The sequence below is a fragment of the Podarcis gaigeae genome (genome assembly GCF_964106915.1).
Source record: "Podarcis gaigeae genome assembly, chromosome: 2".
NCBI classification, from domain to species: Eukaryota; Metazoa; Chordata; class Lepidosauria; order Squamata; family Lacertidae; genus Podarcis; species Podarcis gaigeae.
The window spans coordinates 84,766,933-84,788,304 of NC_139679.1; the positions used below are offsets into that span (position 1 = coordinate 84,766,933).

At 42.8% G+C, this 21,372-nt stretch overlaps 1 protein-coding gene across 2 annotated transcripts in view; it reads left to right on the forward strand.

Annotated features, from left to right (window-relative positions):
• NCKIPSD (NCK interacting protein with SH3 domain) overlaps nt 1–21,372 on the forward strand; it is a 94,243-nt gene that overhangs the window by 27,851 nt on the left and 45,020 nt on the right. For both annotated transcript variants that reach the window (XM_083727170.1, XM_083727169.1), the window contains exons 2-3: nt 18,330–18,442; nt 20,412–20,607. In XM_083727170.1, the coding sequence (XP_083583296.1) occupies nt 18,330–18,442; nt 20,412–20,607 (309 nt within the window). The remainder of the gene's footprint in view (nt 1–18,329; nt 18,443–20,411; nt 20,608–21,372) is intronic.

Genomic DNA, 21,372 nt, shown 5'->3' on the forward strand with positions numbered 1-21,372 from the left:
GTGATGTTAAAATGCTGCTAACCCTTTTCTTTGTTCTTTGGATATTTAATACATTTATTTATTGGTTGAAGCATAATTGGATCTGTTCTTTTTTAAGCAATGTACAAGAGCTTGCCCTAAAGTGAAGAGAATGCAGACTACACAACATAAAGTCTATTTAAAGGCTGAAAGGCAGAACTTTAAATTGCAGCTGAGAAATTTTGAAGGAAGCTGTTTACATCTCACCACTATGCTAATCTATTGGGAAATATGATAGACAGCCTTGCTTTTTCTACCCGTTAACAGGCTCCCACTTGATATTGGCTGTGGAATTGTTGCAAACACTTTTAACTGCTTGTAACTCTTAATGCATCTTGTGTTTTTTGAGAGTAGACAACAAATGGCAAGTGAATAGCACATATTAGAAAATGGTGCTTGCAAAATGTGTTCTGAATTAACAGTGAGCCATAGGAACTTGCTGTCACTTATCTGACCCATAAAAAATTACTTACTTGGAAGTGTTCCTCTCTGATGGCTTGGATATCTGGGCAGCCCATGTATATATTTGAATTTCATATTGTACCTCACTTTTTTAAAGGCTTAGTATAGGCTAAAGTAAATTTAAACTGCTTGAAAATACCATCCAAATAAAATGTACCTTAGTCGTCTGGGCAGCCCAGGACCTCCATATTCACTGCCCAGGCTTGTGCCCCATGGACATCACTTCGGTGCTGCCAGTGCAGCAGTTTGACTTAACTCCCAGAGGTGTACTCCATTGTCTCTTGAGACTGACAGGGACTCAAGGTGCCTCACAGATAAAATAAGAACAGCTAAAAACATAGGAAAAAATAAGCATTCAACAGTTATAGTAGGCCAGCAGCCTAATTTTCCCCTGGCTATTTTTAGGACAATAAATGTGCAGTTGATAACTCCATTTTGTGTAGCATTCCAGGTCTTTCTCCACTGAAATATCTTGTTGCTGGGAAATTTAGGGTTTCCCTCAGGTAGTGTGTATGTTGCAGTTAGGAGTATTGTGTGGAACATGTAAAAGCACCCTATTGCATGGACCCTGTGATAAGCGACACAGCTTTACTTCCCTAATTACCTAAAACACTTTGGAAACTTTTTAATTTTATCACTTTTTCCTTGAAGGTTTAACAACTTTTGCTATACAGTAAGTGCACAGCTTATGCAGGGGTTGTGTTCCAGGGATCTCACCTAAAGCAAAAATTGCACATAGTCTGTACACATTGGGTTAAAATGGTGGGTGTGATTGCCAAAGCCATTTTCCCTGGAAGCCTACTTCCTTTCTGCCCCCCTTAAAAAAACGGCAACACACATAAAGCTGAATGAACACAAGTTAAATGCACGTACGTTGCAGGCTTATTGTATGGCTCATTTGTACCTAACTTAAAAACAAAATATAAGCAGGAACCCACCCACCCACCCACCCACTTCCCTTAACTGTAGAGATGCTTCACTCTATTGCGAAACCTCTGTATGGAACGTGTTGTCTTTCATTTGGAGAGTACCTCACTTGTCACGAGGGTAACTGAGCATTGTCCATTTTGCTTCTGCTAGTAATGGTTATTATTTGTTAAAGAGGGCAGGTGAAATTTGGCCACAGCCTATTTCATGGTTGCTATGAGACTTGTAACATTTGCATTCCACCTGTTGCTTTTTGCATAGCATGCATTTCCCTGGTAAATCAGGGAGCTACTTGGGCTCTACATGTGAAAGCAATCAAGTCCATAGCTCCTTCTACCTCACCATATCATAGCAAGACTAGATAGACCTTTAATGGGAATGCCAGCCATGTCAACCAGAAACATTCTTGGAGCTTTCAGAAATCCATTGGATTCTGTAAGCCTGCGCAAGTAGAACATCTTAATAGTTCCTACACCACTGCAAAGGGGATTACTATTTCCAATCAAAAGTACACCAGGAAGCGGTCTATGCATGCCCATGAGGTTATTAAAACACACTAATTTCAGACCATTACCCTCCAGCCCTGTTGAAAATACTAGATCTGGAGTCTGTCCTGCAAAATGTTGGACCAGTGATGTTTAGAGGCAGCACTGTGGTTGTTATAGTAGCCATGAAGCTCTGAGCTGGTCCCCCCAAGGCAGGCCCAACATGGATGTTAAAATCCACAGGGCAGCTGTGTGTGGGTTTTCCCAACACTGCAGCTCAAACAAGGAGACTGATGGGCAATGGGATGATTTTTATAACAACAGAGTTTATGTGTATTACCTGTATATCGTGACAAATGTTTATACGTGTAGATTAAAATGGTGGGTGGGGGATGATGTGTGTGAGTCTTCCAGTATTTTTGTAAAAGACAACATGAGGGGATTCTAGCCTCTCCATACAAAGAGAATCCTATGCATGGGAAATAATAATAATGTAATATTCCATGCTGAGTAATAATGGTGAGTTTCCTCCACGTAGATAAATGCGGTGCTATATTGATACCTGATTTTTTTTACCATGTACAAGCCCTCCCCCCCCAAAAAAAACCCCATATAAAAGTGACTTTTCTGTACATTCCTTGTGATGGAGATTCACATGATAATAAGCTATAGTAGGAGTTATTTTGAATGTGTATGACATTAGAATTTATGTGGGTGTTTTTGTTGTGAGGTGATGGCCCAAAGATAACCCCGTTTTAGGAAAACAGCCGTGTGAATGACCTTGTTTAATATGAGCATGTCCCGTACGAGGCAAAGCCTTGTCCTTTAGATCAGAATAAAACGTGTTCAGGGAACATCTCAAGGTCTCTTTAAAGTTTGTGCTGATGCCTTTAAATTTCACAATGACAGCTTTGTAGGAAGAAGTGGAGGCTTCTCTGTCAAGCCCCTGGGTTCTCTTCCGATTGCTGTTAAAAAGATCCTTGGGATTTGTGTCTCTGGTTTACTGTTCTCTTTGTACAATTTCTCTCACATCTGTCCAGGAAGAAAAATGTAACTAGTGGCATTTTCTTTCCAAGTCCGTCCCTTGAGCATAAGAGGAGTGCCTTTCCCTCATTAGTGGCTTTATTAAAGTACACATGGCTTTCCTTATGTAGCTTATACCTGAAAGCTATGTTTTGTTTTTGCATGGGTTTTAAGTCCACAGCTTCCCCACTGGCTTCATTGATCCCGTTCCTTCCCCCTTTGCAGCTGGGCAGCTGGGCTGTTGACTGTAGAGCTGTGTGACTGCTGGCAGCTTCCCTTTTAATAACTACTTGCTGATGCTGGCTATTGATCAAGCAGCAAGCTGAGCTTCAGCTCAGGGGAGTAAGGTCAGTTTATTCTTCCTCACTTTTCCTTTCCTGTCAAGTCAGTGCAGAACTCCCTTTTGAGCTGTGAAACTTCAGAACTCATGGCTGGTACTGTGCCTGTGGAAAACAGGCACTATCTACCTGGCATATGCCAGTCGTGAGGAATGTAACCCGACTGTGCAAAGGAAGGGAGGGAATTTACCCCTTATGTACTGCCCCGTAAACTATTTCTGCATGTAGCCGGGGGTGTTTTTGGTGCAGGGAGAAGAAAGGATGGAGATGTGGTTATGTTCCCTTGGTAAGGAATGGCGTTTGCTAAGATGACAGGGTTCTTTTGGTTATCAGCACCTCCACAACTAGAGGATAGCCAGGGCAAAGGAGCATTTATTCGTTTATTGTGTTCACTCCACACCTTTCACCAAATGGGCTTCACTGCAGCATACAATATAAAACTAGATGGGGGAAGAGGGTGGACTTCATTGGGTGTCTAAAAAAATAACAAAGAAAGCACCAGGATAACATTTCTGGGGTAGGTGTTGCATAGTTTGGGCGCCATCAGACTAAAGGCTGTGTTACTGTAGTTTAGCCGATAGGTTACTAGTGCATGGATAATTAGCCAGACTGTGGACACAGTCCATGCATCACTTTAAAGTGAGCTGGTGCATATTGCTTGAAAGTCCCTACAAGCAGCTCCTCTGCTCCTTGTTATTACATGTGAACCAGGCCATTATCAAGAGCTCTGGAAACTAGTTTTAATGGACAAGCCTATGAAAGAAAGTCATTGTGTCTTGACAATTTCATTGAGAGCTGGTACCTACTTGTATAGTATGCCAACCAGCATTCATCCTGTAGACATATTGCTAGATTGTATGAGTAGTTCTAGTTGAATATTTTACCTTATAATTTCATGGCTATTCTGCTATAATTCTAACAATTTTTCTACCTCTATGACCTTTATTGCTTCTATCGCCGTACTTGTACTCTCAGTGCTTTCTATGTTTATAAGGTTCAAAATTTATTTTTCTCTTCATTTTTATTACTCTTGTGAAAATCCATAAAAATGTAATGAAGAAATGAATCCTGAAACAGGGATGGTTTAAAGCCCTCAGTATGCACTGCCAGGAATCTGCTTATACAAAAAACCACACAACTTGTTTTTGCCTGGGAGAAATCTAAGGGTGCTATCCAGTGCTACTCAGAGTAGAATCATAGAATCATAGAGTTGGAAGAGACCACAAGGGCCATCGAGTCCAACCCCCTGCCAAGCAGGAAACACCATCAGAGCACTCCTGACATATGGTTGTCAAGCCTCTGCTTAAAGACCTCCAAAGAAGGAGACTCCATCACACTCCTTGGCAGCAAATTCCACTGTCGAACAGCTTTTTCTGTCAGGAAGTTCTTCCTAATGTTTAGGTGGAATCTTCTTTCTTGTAGTTTGGATCCATTGCTTCGTGTCCGCTTCTCTGGAGCAGCAGAAAACAACCTTTCTCCCTCCTCTATGTGACATCCTTTTATATATTTGAACATGGCTATCATATCACCCCTTAACCTCCTCTTCTCCAGGCTAAACATGCCCAGCTCCCTTAGCCATTCCTCATAAGGCATCGTTTCCAGGCCTTTGACCATTTTGGCTGCCCTCCTCTGGACACGTTCCAGTTTGTCAGTGTCCTTCTTGAACGGTGGAGTAGACCCGTTGAAATTAAAATATGTCACTAACATAGGTCCCTTTATTTCAGTGGACAGGATTTGCCTAACGTCATGTCAGCAGAAGCCCTGCTCCAGAACTTCTTGCGCAATGGGGCTTCCCCTCCTCCTCCTGTGTGCCCTTGCCCTTGAAATTGGATAAGCCCCCCAGAACAGGGTTCAGGGGGAGGAGAGTGGGGATTGTTTCATATGTGAGATGCTTGCACTGGTAGGAGGTTTGTAATAGTACGACATTGAATTCCACCCATTGGGTCTAGCATTAGGTTTGGAGACAGCCCTAATAGGGTTTCTCTCTCTCTCTCTCTCTCTCTCTCTCTCTGTGTGTGTGTGTGTGTGCTTTTCACACCTAACCCCTAATTTAAAGCTCTTGTCCTTTAGATTCAAGAAACACACTCACAGTTTCAAGACATATTGCTTTTACTTTGCTCCATGTAGACATGAGTTTCCCACTGGCCTTTTTGTAAGTGTGAGATACTAGTTTTTAAAAATACAGTGGTACCCGGGTTAAGAACTTAATTCGTTCTGGAGGTCTGTTCTTAACCTGAAGCTGTTCTTAACCTGAGGTACCACTTTAGCTAATGGGGCCTTCTGCTGCTGCTGCTGTGCCGCCGCTGCGCAATTTCTGTTCTCATCCTGAAGCAAAGTTCTTAACCCACGGTACTATTTCTGGGTTAGTGGAGTCTGTAACCTGAAGCATCTGTATCCTGAGGTACCACTGTAATGTGAAATGGAATCTGTAATGTGAAATGGAAGAGCTAAGTAATAGCATTTCTGCCCTTGAATTGCTATAGACCTTTACTCATTTCCTGGATTCTAGTTACAGGTAGGTAGCCATGTTGGTTTGCCGTAGTTGAAACAAAATTTAAAAATTCCTTCCAGTAGCACCTTAGAGACCAACTAAGTTTGTTAGGAATTTTTTAAAATTTTGTTTCATTTCCTGGAGTCTCTGCTAAATGAACTAGTCCAAATGTGATATGTACAATCTGTTGGAAAGTGGGATTCTCAACTAAAATCTGATTTTGTAGTCCTCTAAACTTAGCGCTGGTGGAACAATTCTTTCTGTCTTCATCCAGGAAAAAATGGCTCACTAAAACCAGAATTTCCACTGTTAGCAAATGTTTATTATAACACAAGGCTTTCTGAAACAGTTTCCTAAGTTTATTTTATTTATTCCCCATGCAAGTCAGCAGCAATGTAAAATGTCTGCCTGGCCCCACTGAAGTGCTGTAAATCCACGAACTCAGTAAGCTGGCACTTGTGTGAGTCTACCACATCAAGGCACTAAGAAGCAATCAAAAGCAATTTCAGAGGTATTTGACCCAACTTACTGGAAAAGTGGTCCGTTCAGCTGTCATATGTTGGCTAACACCATGTAGTTTGTGTCCCCAACTTGTATGGCAGTGATTAGGGCAGTTTCCATGCTTCTTCGCCTATATTTTTATTGCAATGGATGTATTTTTCAGATAAGAGGGGGGAAACATGGATGTATTGATCCTGACAATGTTGAGCTCCTATCTCCTTCATTTTAGCCCTCTGCTATTAGTGTTGGAACTAATGCTCGATAGCCAGATTTGTTTGGGAAGGAGAGGAGCAGCTGCTGATAAAGGAGAAGGAAAGTCTTATTTCTTCCCAGTAGTGCTGTTCTTCTAGGCTCCTCAGGTGGGGGAAGGGAGCCTTGCACATTGTGTTATCCAAGGCGATCCAAGTTGGTAAAGGTAAAGGGACCCCTGACTATTAGGTCCAGTCGGGACCGACTCTGGGGTTGCGCGCTGATTGTACTATTAATATGTATATTTTGGCCCGAGTCAGGGGTAGACAGGCTGTGGACCTCCAGATCCTCAATGAACCTGGCAAATGGCCAGAGATTTGGGGAGTTGGAGTCCAACAACATCTGGAAGATCACAGCCTTCCTATCCCCGGGTAAGAGTAATTCAGTCCATTATAATGGCTTGCCCTATAATTACTCTGAGGGAAAAACTGTCATTTGGAACAATCAGGCAACCCCTAAGGGAGCAGAATGTTCTGGCCGCTTATGGTCTCTGAGTTTGTATTGTATTCTTGGGTGCACCTTCTCTATTGAAATAGGAATTTAGAAACAATGTAGCTATTTATTTAGGCAAGTTTAAAAAAAAATAATTTACACTAAATTCTTCCATGGAGTCCATATTCACAGTACATAATCACATGGACAAAAGTTAGGGGGAACCACATGTACCTTCATGCATTACAGTACTGAGATCATGGCTAGCGTAAAAAGTGCAACTATAATCATAGATATGTTTTCTTTTTCTCCATGTGTACATGCAGGTGCACACCAACTTTTTTCCATGTGGCTGTGGACACTTGACTATATGATTTCACAGAGGAATGCAACAACTGGCCTTTTGTTTCTACATGTGCAATAAGCCTGGCCCTTGAGGACATAACACTTTAACGATTAAGTGTTGTGTCTGAAAACTTAAAGCTATTCTTTGCTTTTTCTCTACCTTTATATCCTGCCTTTCCTCTGAGTAGCTCAAGGTGGCTCTCTCTTCCCCCTCATTTTTATTTTCACAACAATCCTGTGAGGTAGCTGAGTCTGAGAGACAAAGACTGATCCAATTGTACCCAGTTGAGATTCATAGTCCAGTTTGGATTTGAACCTTGGTCTCCCAACACTTCAGGCACCACACCAACACACTCACTTTTCAGTGCTTAAGAATTGGTCACAGAGCAGGTTGTAAGCAATGTTTAGCACTAACCATGGTTAAGCATTTACAGTGGTACCTCTGGATGCGAGCGGGATCCGTTCCGGAGCCCCGTTCGCATCTTGAAGTGAACGCAACCTGAGTGCACAGGTCGTGATTTGCCGCTTCTGCGCATGATGTCATTTTGACCGTCTGCGCATGCGCGAGTGGCGAAACTCAGAAGTAACATGCTCCGTTACTTCCGGGTCGCCGCAGCACGCAACCCGAAAATACTCATCCCAAAGCTACTTTAACCCGAGGTATGACTGTAATTTGCACTGAGCAAAGTGTGATTCAGGCAATTTCTTCACCTCACAAGCTGCTTCTGATACCGCCTTCACATTGGCATCTTTTGGGTAGAAAGTATTGAAGAAAAGGACAGCTAGCAGCAGTGGCAAGCATGATTTCTGTTGCTTCCAAAACCTTACAATTTTGTGGCAACAGCAACAAAAAGGTGAGTGTGTGGTTTCACATACTCTTCTGTTTTCCTGCACTGAGCTGAAGAGTCTCTAAAGACCTTCTGGCATGGCTCTGATTTTAACTGGGTTAAGTCAGCCAGCCATGGTTATGCAAAATAGGGTTAAGCATTATGTCTGCAGGAAGCCACTGTAGCAGAAAACACCTGAACAACATCTTTGTTTCCCCTCTGTCTGCTTCCTTGGGAGGGTATGCAAACTATTGTTGACACTTGCTTGAATGTGGTACATTAGCTTCTGTAAGTAATTCAAATTCCTAACCTTGAATGTAGAAAGCATCTTGCTTCTAATTTAGCATGTGACCTCTGGAATGAAACCATTTCGGGCCTGTGTTGCTGTCCCCTAAATTGGGAGAGACAAGGAAGGAGTAGAATATTATTGTGCTTAATCTAACCTTGCCAAAGGAAAGGAAAAACTTGGTTTGAAAGGCACATTTTTCAGGGGCTTGTCATATCTGTAATAGGCCCATTGCCTTAAATATGTAAATTGCACGCACAGCGCATGCCTGCAGTCCATCTTTGGTTCTGTCAGCAAACCCTATAAGATCCCATTTGTCTAGAAAAATGCTTTTCTGAAAGGTATGATTATTCTAGACTGCTGAACAAGTTTTCCTATGTGACTGGCATTTAAACAACCATGGTGTTTTGTAGAGTGACACTTAGAGAAGTACTCTGCAGGAGTGATATAAGTGTGTTGGAGGGAGGCAGAAAATGGAAAAGAGAAAAGTGGTTGGGGGATGGGGTGTAGAAAGAAACATACTGTACTATCATTACGTCCCCCCTCCCCTTCTGATCAGCACAAAAGCCTGAATCTTCTACAGTCAGAAGATTCCGAGCAATGACTGCAAAGAGATGGATTTTTTATGGAGAAAGGGGTGAAGGCAGTTCTTTTGGGAAATGCTGATTAGTAGCTTGAACACTTGCATGAATATTCTGTAACTGAGTTTAATTAAAAATGCTTCTGAAAAGTGAAGATAATCTGTCCTGTTAGTTGTTGGGAAAGGAGCAATTTCTTTTTATGTTGGTCTCAAATGCAGGCTCAAGCATGTTGTATGAAGCTTTCAAGCAGGAAATGTCTTATTTATATTATTTGTTGTCTTAATCCAGCAGAGAAGTAAGAAGCCCTCTGAGATTCGATGATTAAATTGCCTGTTTGCTCATGTTAATAACAGAGATTGGAAATATCCGTGTCTTGATTCAGTTCTATAGCTTTGCCTCTTACTAGACTATAAAGAAGGTATCCTCTGCACAATTAATGTTTGATGATTCAGGCCTCTTCCAGAGTCAATCTAACATGTTTGAGCAACATGGACCTCTCATAGTACCATGAAAACACACCATGGGGTCAATCACCACTGTAAGGAAAAGCTTCCACATTTATTTGGTTCACGTAATAGTTATACCTGCTTTGACTCCTTTATTTGAAACCTGCTCTGTGTTTCTCACATCTTTAAACATGCATTCTTACAAAATTCATTCTATTGTACAAAGACATCTACATTTCCCAGCAACGGTTTCTTTGCTGGTAGTGATTCTTCAGGGATTAGGAATGCTAAACCATTGAGGTATCTGTCAGCATTATAAAAGGGCAAAAAGCCTACTAGACCCATACAGGTGAGTCTAGCACCCTCATTGTATAGCTTCTGTCATATGGTACAAATGCAACTCTTTGCCCTGGTCTTTGACACCTAAGATACATGTTTTAAGGTCCTAACCTTATTTTAAATGGTTTTAACTGATTTTAATATGGTATGGTTATATCATTGTAACCTGCCCTAGAACATTATGGTGAAGGTTGGGTAAGAAATTCAGTTAATACTATATGAAGGTTATCGTTATCATCACCATCTTCTTTCATGAATTTATTGAATAATGCTCCTTTTAAACTCACATCTAAGTCAGACTGGTTTTGTCTCAGGGGCATGTCATAAAGTCCTAATAGCATGGTTTCCTTTTCAAAACAGCTGTCGATTGAGGCACTTTGAAGCAGTGAAGGAGCAGAAGGGAAGGAAGGGTTTGCTTACCCCTTTCCCCGCCTTCCTATTTTCCTATTAATCTCCCCATCTCCTAAACGCTGTATAATAATAATAATAAATTCATAATGAATGCATTTTATTTATAAGAATAATAAATCTTTATTGCTGTCCAAAGACCCATAGAACAATTTCAGAACTAAATACAATTAAGACAGCCAACCACAAAAGAGAGAGAAACCAAGGCGGTCATTTTGTTAGTCTCAAGCATGACAGGTCCAATGATACTACACTGGTTGTGGCATTTTATTTATATGCCATTCTTCTGCTGTCGTACCCCAGAGTGTAGCCAGGGCCAGCCCAAGGCCCTCTGGCACCTGAGGCAAACCACAAAATGCTTCCCACCCCAACCAGGGAAGAAGGTGTGAGTGAAGATCTACATCAGGAGCAAGGGCAGGATGAGACCAGCAGCCCCTCCCATTCACCAAGAAGCCCCTGTAGAAGTGGCATGGGGTTTGATTTGTAATTTACAATTGCAATGTACTGCTTTTTATCCCTGAGCTATAGGCAGGGCGAACCCGTGAAGCAAGATAAGGCAACTGCACCAGGCAGCAGGACCCACGGGGGCAGCAGATCCAACTTCCAAGGAATGCATTGCCCACTGCTGCTGATACAGTGGCAGTGACAACTGTGGCACACTCTTTGGGGGTCGGATCTGTTGTCTCCTTGGCCTTTTGGCCAAGGCAGAAGGTGAAGGTTGACAGGGGAGATGCCCCTTTACTGTGCCAGTTCCTAGGCTGGTGCAGTGAAGAGGCCTGGATAAGTTGTTGCCATCATGGGCCAGCTCCTGAACTAGCATTTCAGCATATTTTGTTGGCTGCTGCTAGCAGAGAGGCTATCAACAGTACCTTCCCCTACATTTTGGGTTGGGTGAATTGGGGTGCTCCTTGCTGGTGGGGCTGCCTCACTGATGAAGGCTGGGATGGACAGAGGAACACACCCCACTTGTATAGGGGCTTGGATGGTTCTGTTAAACAATGGTTTAAAACACTGTTTGAAGAGATCTGTCTAAATCAAGCTTCCACTTTGTCATTCATAGATCCCCTGAAAAGGAGTACCTTCTACTTGGCTACTATACCAATGGAAACATGATAGTTTACAACTTTTTAAAGGGTTAAAACTACCTGGGAGCATGCTCTAAAACCTCTGGTCTTGCAGATCATGCTTACTTAAGAAACAAGGGGTTAGGACTGGAATTGTGAAATACAGTGGTGCCTCGCAAGACGAAATTAATTCGTTCCGCAAGTCTTTTCGTCTTGCGAGTTTTTCGTCTTGCGAAGCACGGTTTCCCATAGGAATGCATTGAAAATCAATCAATGTGTTCCTATGGAAACCGCCTTCAGACCAGGTCCGGGGACAGTCTGTCCCCCGACCTCTTCTGAAGGCCGGCGGGGGGCGACTTCTCCGCTGTCCCGGGGCGATCTTAAAATGCTGGCGGGTGGCAGCGAAGGCTTTGCTGCCGTCCCCCAGCATTTTAAGATCGCCCCCGGGACAGCGGAGACTTCTCCGCTGTCCGGGGCAATTTAAAAGCCCCCGGGAAGGCAGGGGGGGGGGACAAAGACTTTTGCCCTTCAAAAGCCATCCGGGATAGCGGGAAGCGCTTCCCTGCTATCCCGGACTGCTTTTAAAATGCTGGCGGTGGGGAGCAAAGCCTTTCGGCCCCCGCCGGCCTTCCTGGACCTCTTCTGAAGGCCAGAAGGGGGGGGGGAGGCTTTGCTCCCCACCGCTAGCATTTAAAAGAGGTCCCCGGAGGTTTCTTCTTGCGAAGCAAGCCCATAGGGAAATTCGTTTTGCGAAGCGCCTCCAAAACGGAAAACCCTTTCGTCTAGCGGGTTTTTCGTCTTGCGAGGCGTTCGTCTTGCGGGGCACCACTGTAATGGATTTCTGTCTGGCTCTTCTGTACACACTGAAAGGCAATTAGCAAGGTCATTTGCCTAAAGGTAACTTTAATTCAGGATAGAGTTCAGCTGGGTTGTAGGTTTGTTTCCAGAAGCAACTTACTCCTTACTATTTGATAAAGCTGTATTTCTCCACGAGATGGAAAGTAAATTTCTGTGAAGCTAGTTATAAATATTCATAATTTGCTGTAATACATTGTCTGCAATCCATTTTAATACAGAATTAAGCATGCTTAAATCCTCTGAAAACAATTGGCTTAAGCATACTTTATGTTCTATTTATAATGCTTGACCTGACAACTCTTCTCCATAGAGAAGAGTAGGCTTAAACTCAGGGTGTTTGATGGAGGGCCATGAACAGAGTTTCATGAGCAGCGCAGAATTTAATACGTTAGTATTAAATTCAGATTTTATGTTTAACTGGATTTTTAAAAAAGTAACAATTGATCTAATGTGGGAGGGGAGACTGACCTTTAAAAATATGGTTGTACATGATGGTGGCTTTGCATCAATCCTGTGATCATTCCTCCTACTGATCACAGCCCTTTGTGCCATAACCTGTACTGTTTGAGGGGTCCCCAGTGCTTAGAAGAAGCCAGCGGTGGAACATATGCCTGTGCTGCCCAGGGTGGGTTCACGGGGCACAGAAGCCACCCTCCGTGCACCATGGTTCAGGGTTAGGAGACGGGCGGGGAAGCTGCTGCCCACTCTCCTGCTCTCTACCACCAGGTCAGGCACCAGGCAGAAGCACTGCAGCCAGGGCACACCTCCTTCTGACATGGAGCCAGGCTCCAATGAAAGAGCTTGCTATGGGGGCGCCTGTTTGAGCCCCCTCTCAACATTGCCCCCGGGGCCACGGCACCCCCTGCTACGCCTTGGGGAGAAGCAGGCATCCCGTCTTGTGCAAGGAGAAGCAATTCTGCTAGCACTACAGTTTGTTAATTTTTACCCGCTCTGAGTGTGATGCTGGTGGCATAATCTCAAGCGCTTCTCTTGAAAGAGAGGTGTCTGTTTGGGGTGGGCTGTCAGTCCCCAATGCAGTTTTTCTACTCGGAAGAACAGGTGGTGCCTAGGGCTAGGAGCTTCTTTTAACAGCAGATCAGCTGTGCTCCTGCTCCAAAATCGGGAATTTTGGCATCTTTTATCATACATTTGTAGTCTTGAGGATCATTTTAAGATTATGCCATTCTACCAGGGACTGCTTTGAATATGACTTGCAGCTTTAATTTAGTGCAAAATGCTGCATGTTGCCTCCTTGTAGAAGTGTGAATGTGAGGATGTATTCAGCCAGTTTTGTGGTCACTGTAGTGGTTCTGTTGGTTTTCTCAGCCCCTTCACAACACCTGGGTCGCTTTGTCAATAACCTCCAATGTAAAAGAAGCAATAACTGCTGTGGGGTGGATTATGACGTTTGTGCAGCAGCCCCAAGACTTTAGAACATGTCCCTCCCAAGTTATGCTTTAAAATGATGACATTTTTAGAAACCATTTCTTTAGGTGCTGGTGGTTTTGAGGGCTAACTTGGTGCCGCTTATGACGTAGTTTAAGTACTTTTGTGTGTGACAGAAGTTACTTGAGTTTTAAGAAAAGAGGGGGTGCTTTTTTAAAAAGACATGCAACGTTAACATGATAACTGAAGGGCTGTGTGTGTGTGCATTGCGTAGCATTGTTAAAGTCAACAAAGGCACATAGCTTATGTTCAGAAGCTTTTGCTGTGAATTCATAGAAATGATGTAGTGCCTGACTAAGAGGAGGGAAGAAAGGAGGGGAAGCCCAAATGAGATGATAGCTGACAAAGATGCTCTAAATGTCTTAATTGTTCAGTTTTAGTTGACGCCAGTAAGATGATGTCACAGGAATAAACAACAACCTCTTCTTTGGAGAATCCTGCACAGTTTGATACTGCTGTTCGGGGGGGGGGGCGTGGGAGGGTAAGCTACCCAAAAGAGTTGTACAAGAAGCATTGTTTGTGGTGAAGGGTTCTCAAGGAATTACCTCAGCTGTAAACTGACTTCATCTCCATCTCCTGGCCTGGTGTATGGATGAAGCAAAGTTGCCCTCATATTTTATCACTTTGTAGAATTGTTAGTAATTAACGTTGTTAGTAACTTTTGCACATTTTTAAAAAAAAACTAAAAATTTTGGTAACATGATGGAATGGACTTGGTGTTAGCATATGCAATGACACAAACTGGAAATAGACTCTTCCATTTGTCTCTAGGTGACGGTGTTAAATTGATTTAAGAACTGGTTTATGTGGTGCTCTTATTTAAATGTCATTCTAATAGCTATTTTAAATTCTGGAAATGTGTTGATCTGTTGTAACCACTGGGCATGCACCCTAAAAAAGTATGTGAGACCTTCATAAAATGATAGTGAATAGTAAACTTTTTTAATAGTGATTTCGTTATTACTAGGGCAACATCTTTGGCCTGTTGGTAAAAAGATCAGGGAAGATTCCCAAAATAACTTCTTCCAAGCATGAGAAGCAATTCTCGTTTGCTGAGCTGCATTGTCATAGAAGACAAGCTGATTTTCTCCTCATGTTCTTTACTAGTCTCGTTGGGGCCATGTTCTCTGCAGCCATCACCATGACTTTAGTGGTCTTGATTGCATGAATTGTTTGGGAGAGGGTGTGGCAGATCTTACAACTTGGGTGGGAGATTAGACCATGTGACCATTTGGATCCTTTCTACTCTGAATTTAAACACGTAATAGCTTTCCCTACAGAAAGCTAAGATAACCTGCAAATGAGATTCAGTTATCTTCTGCTTAGACTATTAATCACACACTATCTCACACTCTCACTCTCCATAGGAAAAGTTTAGAGAGGGCTTTCTCACAGATTTGTATTAAAAACACCAAGGTAGCTTAGACCCATTTTTGATATTTTTAATGAGTCCGCAGAGTGTTAATGAAATTCAGACTCTTCTCTCCCATATCTTCTCCCTATCTTTTCTCTTGTAAGATAATTATTTTGGAAAAAAAACCCCGGAAGTTTCATCTTGACCTGAAAGCTCAGCTGATGGCAGCGTGGTATCTAAATTTTGGAGGACTGCAAGGTCACTTCCCTTTGTCATCTTTGAAAGTCTATTTCCATAGTATTCATAGAATTCTTTAAGTACAGATTTGACCTAGTAATGTAATGCCTTCATAATGTACAGTGCTTTATGGCATTCATATTCCTTTGTATGGGCAACAAAGATCTTAACCCCCTGGGGAGCTGGAACCTTCTGCTGTACAAGAATCCTGCCTAAGGCAAATAAAGTTTCCAAACACTCCTTAACTGAGCAGAGAAGTTGGTTGGCATTTAGATGGCATTAACCCATCTAAGCAAATTGGGTTTTGCCCACTAAAGGCTAATACGTAAAGGCTAATACATCAAATGTCAGTGGTAGGGCCACAAAGCTGATCCTGTGCTCTGCTTCATAAAATGAAACATTAGGCTTACAGTACTGGTAAAAGGAATTTTCTAAATATTGCTCTGACTTGGGGAGTTGCCGCAACATCTGTATCTAACAGATTGAGGTTGAATCCTGACAAGACAGAAGTACTGTTTTGGGTGGACAGAAGGCGGGCAGTTGTAAAGGACTCCCTGGTCCTAAATGGGGTAACTTTGACCCTGAAGGACCAGGTGCACAGCCTGGGAGTCATTTTGGACTTGCAGCTGTCCATGGAGGTGCAGGTCAATTTTATGTCCAGGGCAGCTGTTTACCAGCTCCATCTGGTATGCAGGATGAGACCCTATCTGCCCGCTGTAGTTATCTCTCTCTTGGACTACTGCAATTCGCTCTATGTGGGGCTACCTTTGAAGGTGACCCAGAAACTACAACTAATCCAGAATGTGGCAGCTAAACTGATGACTGGGAGTGGCCGCTGAGACCACATAACACCGGTCTTGAAAGACCTACATTGGCTCCCAGTACGTTTCCGGGCACAATTCAAAGTGTTGGTGCTGACCTTTAAAGCCCTAAATGACCTTGTATACCTGAAGGAGCGTCTCCACCCTCATTGTTCTACCCAGACACTGAGGTCCAGCGCGGAGGGCCTCCTGACGGTTCCCTTTCTGCGAGAAGCCAAGTTACAGGGAACCAGGCAGAAGGCCTTCTCGGTAGTGGCACCTGGCCTGTGGAATGCCCTCCCACCAGATGTCAAACAGAAAAACAACTACCAGACATTTAGAAGACATCTGAAGACAGCCCTGTTTAGGGAAGCTTTTAATGTTTGATGGACTATTGTATTTTAATATTTTGTTGGAAGCTGCCCAGAGTGGCTGGGGAAACCCAGCCAGATGAGCGGGGTATAAATAAATAAATTGTTGTTGTTGTTGTTGTTGTTGTTGTTGTTGTTGTTGTTGTTATTATTTATTATTATTATTATATCTGGGTAGCTGTAGCTAGAACTCTGCTGCACTAGCATGGGAAGAGTGGGGAAAGAGTGCTGGGCAGAAGCCTTGGAGCCAACCAGCCACTATCTCTAGAGCTAGATCCATGTCTATCAATACTGCAATAATTGAGTGATGGCAAATGTAATAGTGGACTTTGAATCAGGTTTTAGCAAGGAGTGGAGGGGCACAGCTCTGCCCCTCCCTACTTTCACAGAATGCCCCTAAAGCTGCAGACTTGCAGTGGAGGTTGGGATTGGGCTTCCCAACTTCATAACATGCTGGCCTTTAGTGGGTCAGAACCCACTACCAGCCACAGGCTGATCTAAGTTGGGTTGCAACAGCAGTATCCAGCACCATACAGATATATGTAAAATAAAAATAGGAATGGGTCCTCAATTGCATGTTTGGGTTAAAGGTGGGTCCTGAGTTAGCAAACATTGAAGACTATGGATCTATTGAGCTCCTGGTTGCTTTTCCCTTCAGATCAGGGCCTTTTTGTACTACGTAAACACTTACTGATTAGTCAGTGGAAGTTAAAAGAATAGCTATGTTCTTGACCAGCAAGAATTCAACTTCATTACAACTCCTTCAATTTTCCAACAGGACCTTGCCACTGCTAACAGCAGCATATATAACTAATCCAAGAAAGTTCGCACTCAGTATGTCAGATCATGCAGAGCCAATATGTGAGTGTCAATGATGACTTGTGCCTGCAGTGAAGCGAATGGAAGACTGTAGCCAGCAGTCATCAACATTCATTTGTTTTCATAAGCATATTAAATGTCTGGAGTAGATAACACTTTGGTGAATGTGAGATTCATGATTTGCCTTAAAAAGATTTGACAAAAACAAAGCTGGTTGATGAAGGGCATGCCCGTTTGCTTGGAGAACAATAGCGATAGGGATAACCTTACCACAAGGTTGCTGTCTAAAGGGGCTATAGTGCAACAGAAGTAGGATGAAAATAAACCTGAATAGTTGTGGTATAAATGGTACAGGATTTCAGAAGTAACAGGATATGCGCTGACTGGAAATGAAGCAATAGGACCACCCTACAACTTTTGCCGGTGCAAGCAATATTTAAAGTGGGATCACATATGACTGCCCTGATAACAGCATGAGCACAAATCATCATGAACGTGCAATAAAAAAGGCTGTCTGGAGGAGCCTTAAGTAGTATGAATCATGGGATAGCTGTTCTCAGGTGTTTGGTTGCCTGACGTATTTCAAGTCAATACTTGCGCCTATATTTTTTCAAGATGGGTGTTGGCGGTATGTGGGAATCCAGCCCCTTCATTCTATTCTAAAGGCAAGCAAAGATAATGGAAGGAAACACGCTTCAAATTGTCACAACTTGCAGTGGAGGGTGGAAGAGTCACTGTGGCAATTTGAATGTGAAATTGATCTGAAGAGCTGCTTTGTGCCTCTGAAGTCTTGCCATTGATCTTCATGTAATGAATTGCTGGGGCTCCAGGGCCCAAGATGGGTGAGTGGAGTTGTGATGTATCCTCTGCTGCCTCCAAACAAATGTTTTTCTACTCCGCCAATAAATCTTGCACAGACAGAATCCATTTTGTATATTACTTTTTTAAAACACACGCATACACACACACACCCCTTGGGGTTTATTTTTTGTTTATTTTTAAAGAAACTTTTATCAAATACCCATAAGAAACAAAATGAGGGAATTGATTTCTGTTACGAATGTACGTTGTGGTTGAGTACCAAAACAATGAGAGAGTTTCTAAGTCTGTCCATAAAACAGAATTAAGATGGCTACGCTTGTCAGGTTCACGTTGTCATTATAAGTGTTGATGGGGAGATGAAAGTGAAGGTGTTTAACACAATGCCTGTTACATTCCTTAGGTGCTGGAACAAGATGTGGTTCTGCAGTCTATTGACAGAGCTATTGAGGCCATTCATAATGCAGCGATGAAGAATGGGGGGAAATACAACTTGGAGCAGAGGGATGTCCTCCAGTAAGTACAGCAAGCAGGAATATTCAAGACAGTATGGAAATAATTTTAGGGAAGGCACATCTGAGGGCCAATGACTGTAAGGCATGCGGTTAGCATTCAGGGCCAAGCCAGGTGTCCACCACATGGAGCGGTGCCTGCTCTATCACTTTTTTGTACTCCAGTCTCATCAGAATTGTTGGAGCTAACACCTGATTGCTTCCCATCTCTGCATAATCACAAAACCTGCTCTCTAAAAAATAAAATAATACTAACAACAATGTTATTATTTGTACTCCGCCCATCTGACAGGGTTGCCCCAGCCACTCTGGGCAGCTTCCAGCATATACAGGATATGATAAAACATCAAACATTCTGGTGCCTCCAGAGAATGGAGAGGGAGGAGGGAGCAACGAGTCCTGGAAGCCTAGAGCTTCCTTAGTTAGCAACTCCTTGCAGCCACTTTGAACCCCAAGAAGCGCAAGGCAGACACATTCAGAAAAATCGGACTAAGCACAACCCAATAGTGGACAAAGAAACATGGGTTTTCTGGAGAGGGTCCAGCGCAAAAGTAGAAAGTGCACACGTGAACCTCAGGATTTTGCTAGCAATTCTAGATCAGCCCTGAGAAACTATCCATTTACTACAGATTTTCTCATGTTAGTCCCACCTAGAAAAGGCTGCTGGGTATCTGGGCTTGACATGTGCAGACACAATCTTTCTTTTGTAATATATTTTTATTTGTTTTTCAATTGGTGGAGTGTTATCTGGCACTAATAATGGTGGCTAAAACTACTGCCCATTCCCTTTCCCAACCCTGCCCACCCAATAAAGGAAAAGGGGAAAAAACAAGAAAGCAGTAGGCTACTAGAATAAGCAACCCAATGTGGTAAGCAATAAGGAAGACAAAAGGCTTGAATATGCAAGAAGAAGTGAGAAGGGTAGGGAGAATGGGATATAGGAGGGATGTGCAGCAGCAAAGGAACCCAGATAATGTGAGAGTCACAAAGAAAACCATGCCATATAAATGGGAAGATGTCAGCATGCTTGCCAGTGATTAAGTGATTCTAATCCAGACACCCTCCTGGGGGAAACATGAGGATTTCCAGTTGTAATAAGATGATCCTTTTGGCAACCAAAGCACCTCTATGAATCCAGAGCACCTGATTTTTCAGAAGTGCCCATAGAATTGGTATGTATTCCAGATCAAAGTATTAAAATTTAAGGAAGAAGATAAAGCCACAGTAGTTTCATCACAAATTATGTGCAGGTGCCAAGATACCAAAGAGTTGTGTAATCTTGAAATCAATGAAGCTTCGTTTCCAAGGTGGTAACCAAAGCTTAAAATGCTGCATTCACACTGTTTGCAATCCAGTTTCATTGGAGGGGAAGTAAAGAGCTTTGCAGAGCTTCTTCCTCTAAACTGAACTCCTTGGTTTTCTAGGCTATAAATGTCTGGTGCCTGCAAATCAAAACAGGTTTGCTTTCCAACATTGGTACTTCAGTTTCATGAGAGATACTCTTTCCTTGCACATCTTTTTGTCGTCAAATATCTCATGAATCATGAACAAAAGGGCAAGAAATAGTAAAATACTAAACCTTGCACACCATAAGTAGGAGATGGGAAAATTCATTGGGAGGAATTCGACATAGCACAGTGGAAGCTTTTCAACTTGTCAGATGGAATGATCCCCTCCCCGCTTGCATGTTGCTCTGGGAGTTCTCCCAAGCCCCTCCCAGAGCCAGTTTCTATGGGCGCAGGGATGTGGGGGAGCCCTGTTGTGAAAGTGGAAGACCTTGCAAAGGCACTCATTAGATGAATGCTGCCCATAGCTTTCGATAGCTCAGTGGAATTGGATTCATTCTGCCGCTGAAGTAAGATCTTCAAGGTCAGTCCGTGTTCACAGTTCAGTAATATGACTTCAGCTTTGGAACTCTGGACCAGTCCTGTGAGCTCTACTTCCTCAATATGGCTGTTGTTTTATGTTGCCAGGAAGCTGATACATCATCGGAAGGAAACTGTTTCCCGCAAAAGTCACTCACCATCCACTCAAGGAATGACTCCATCTTCCAGTGATCATCACCTGGACCTAGCCAGGCAACCCAATGGCGTCTGCAGGACTGGATATGAGCGACACCATAGCTTGCCTAACACAGATCCCCAAGAGGAGGAAGTTGGTGTTTACCAGGTGAGATCTGTGGCATATTTAATCCTTTATCTTACAAGATACCTACTCCATGTGCTAATCGTGTCAAAAAATTTTCTTGGGTGGGAAAGAGAGAATTTCTACCTCTTACACTTAACCATTTATAGCTGGCTGTGAGTGTTGATCCTACAGAATAAGTAAAGAGCTTCTTTTTTATTGGACCTGCCAGCTATTTAGAAGCTCAGCCCCCATGCGTTATTTTATTGAGCATAGGTGAAAATATGTTACATGCCACCTGCTGCTTCTTGTCGGTGTTCTATTTTGAGAATGAAGGAGGTGACTGCAGGTGATATTAACTGAATGGCAGCTTGAGATCAGTTCTTAAGTTGTGTTCACTACAGTTGACAAGCACTATAGAGTAGCTGAACCTATGATAGACCTGGCTACTGTGTGTGATGGTTTCATTTGTAAAACTTTGGGGAATTCCCAGGAAGAGGCCAATAGAAGAGAGATTTGTGAGAGCAGATTAGGGCATTCAGCAGTCTCGTAACTCGCTTTTAAAGAGATACTGATTTCTCAGATAAGTAGGAAAAATGTATTTGGGACAGTGTTTCTTGTTGTCTTGCCCATTCTTCGACAGATTAGTTCTTTTAACTACAGTGACTGCTTGTTCCCCAGTTTACTGCATTGCGCAATATGCCTTAAATTTTCTGTGCTGATGATAAACTAAGGAAGGAAGCACAGGAAATATGATTTGTAAGCAGAGATTTGTTTATTTAAGGCATTTATATCCTGTTTCTCTAAAAA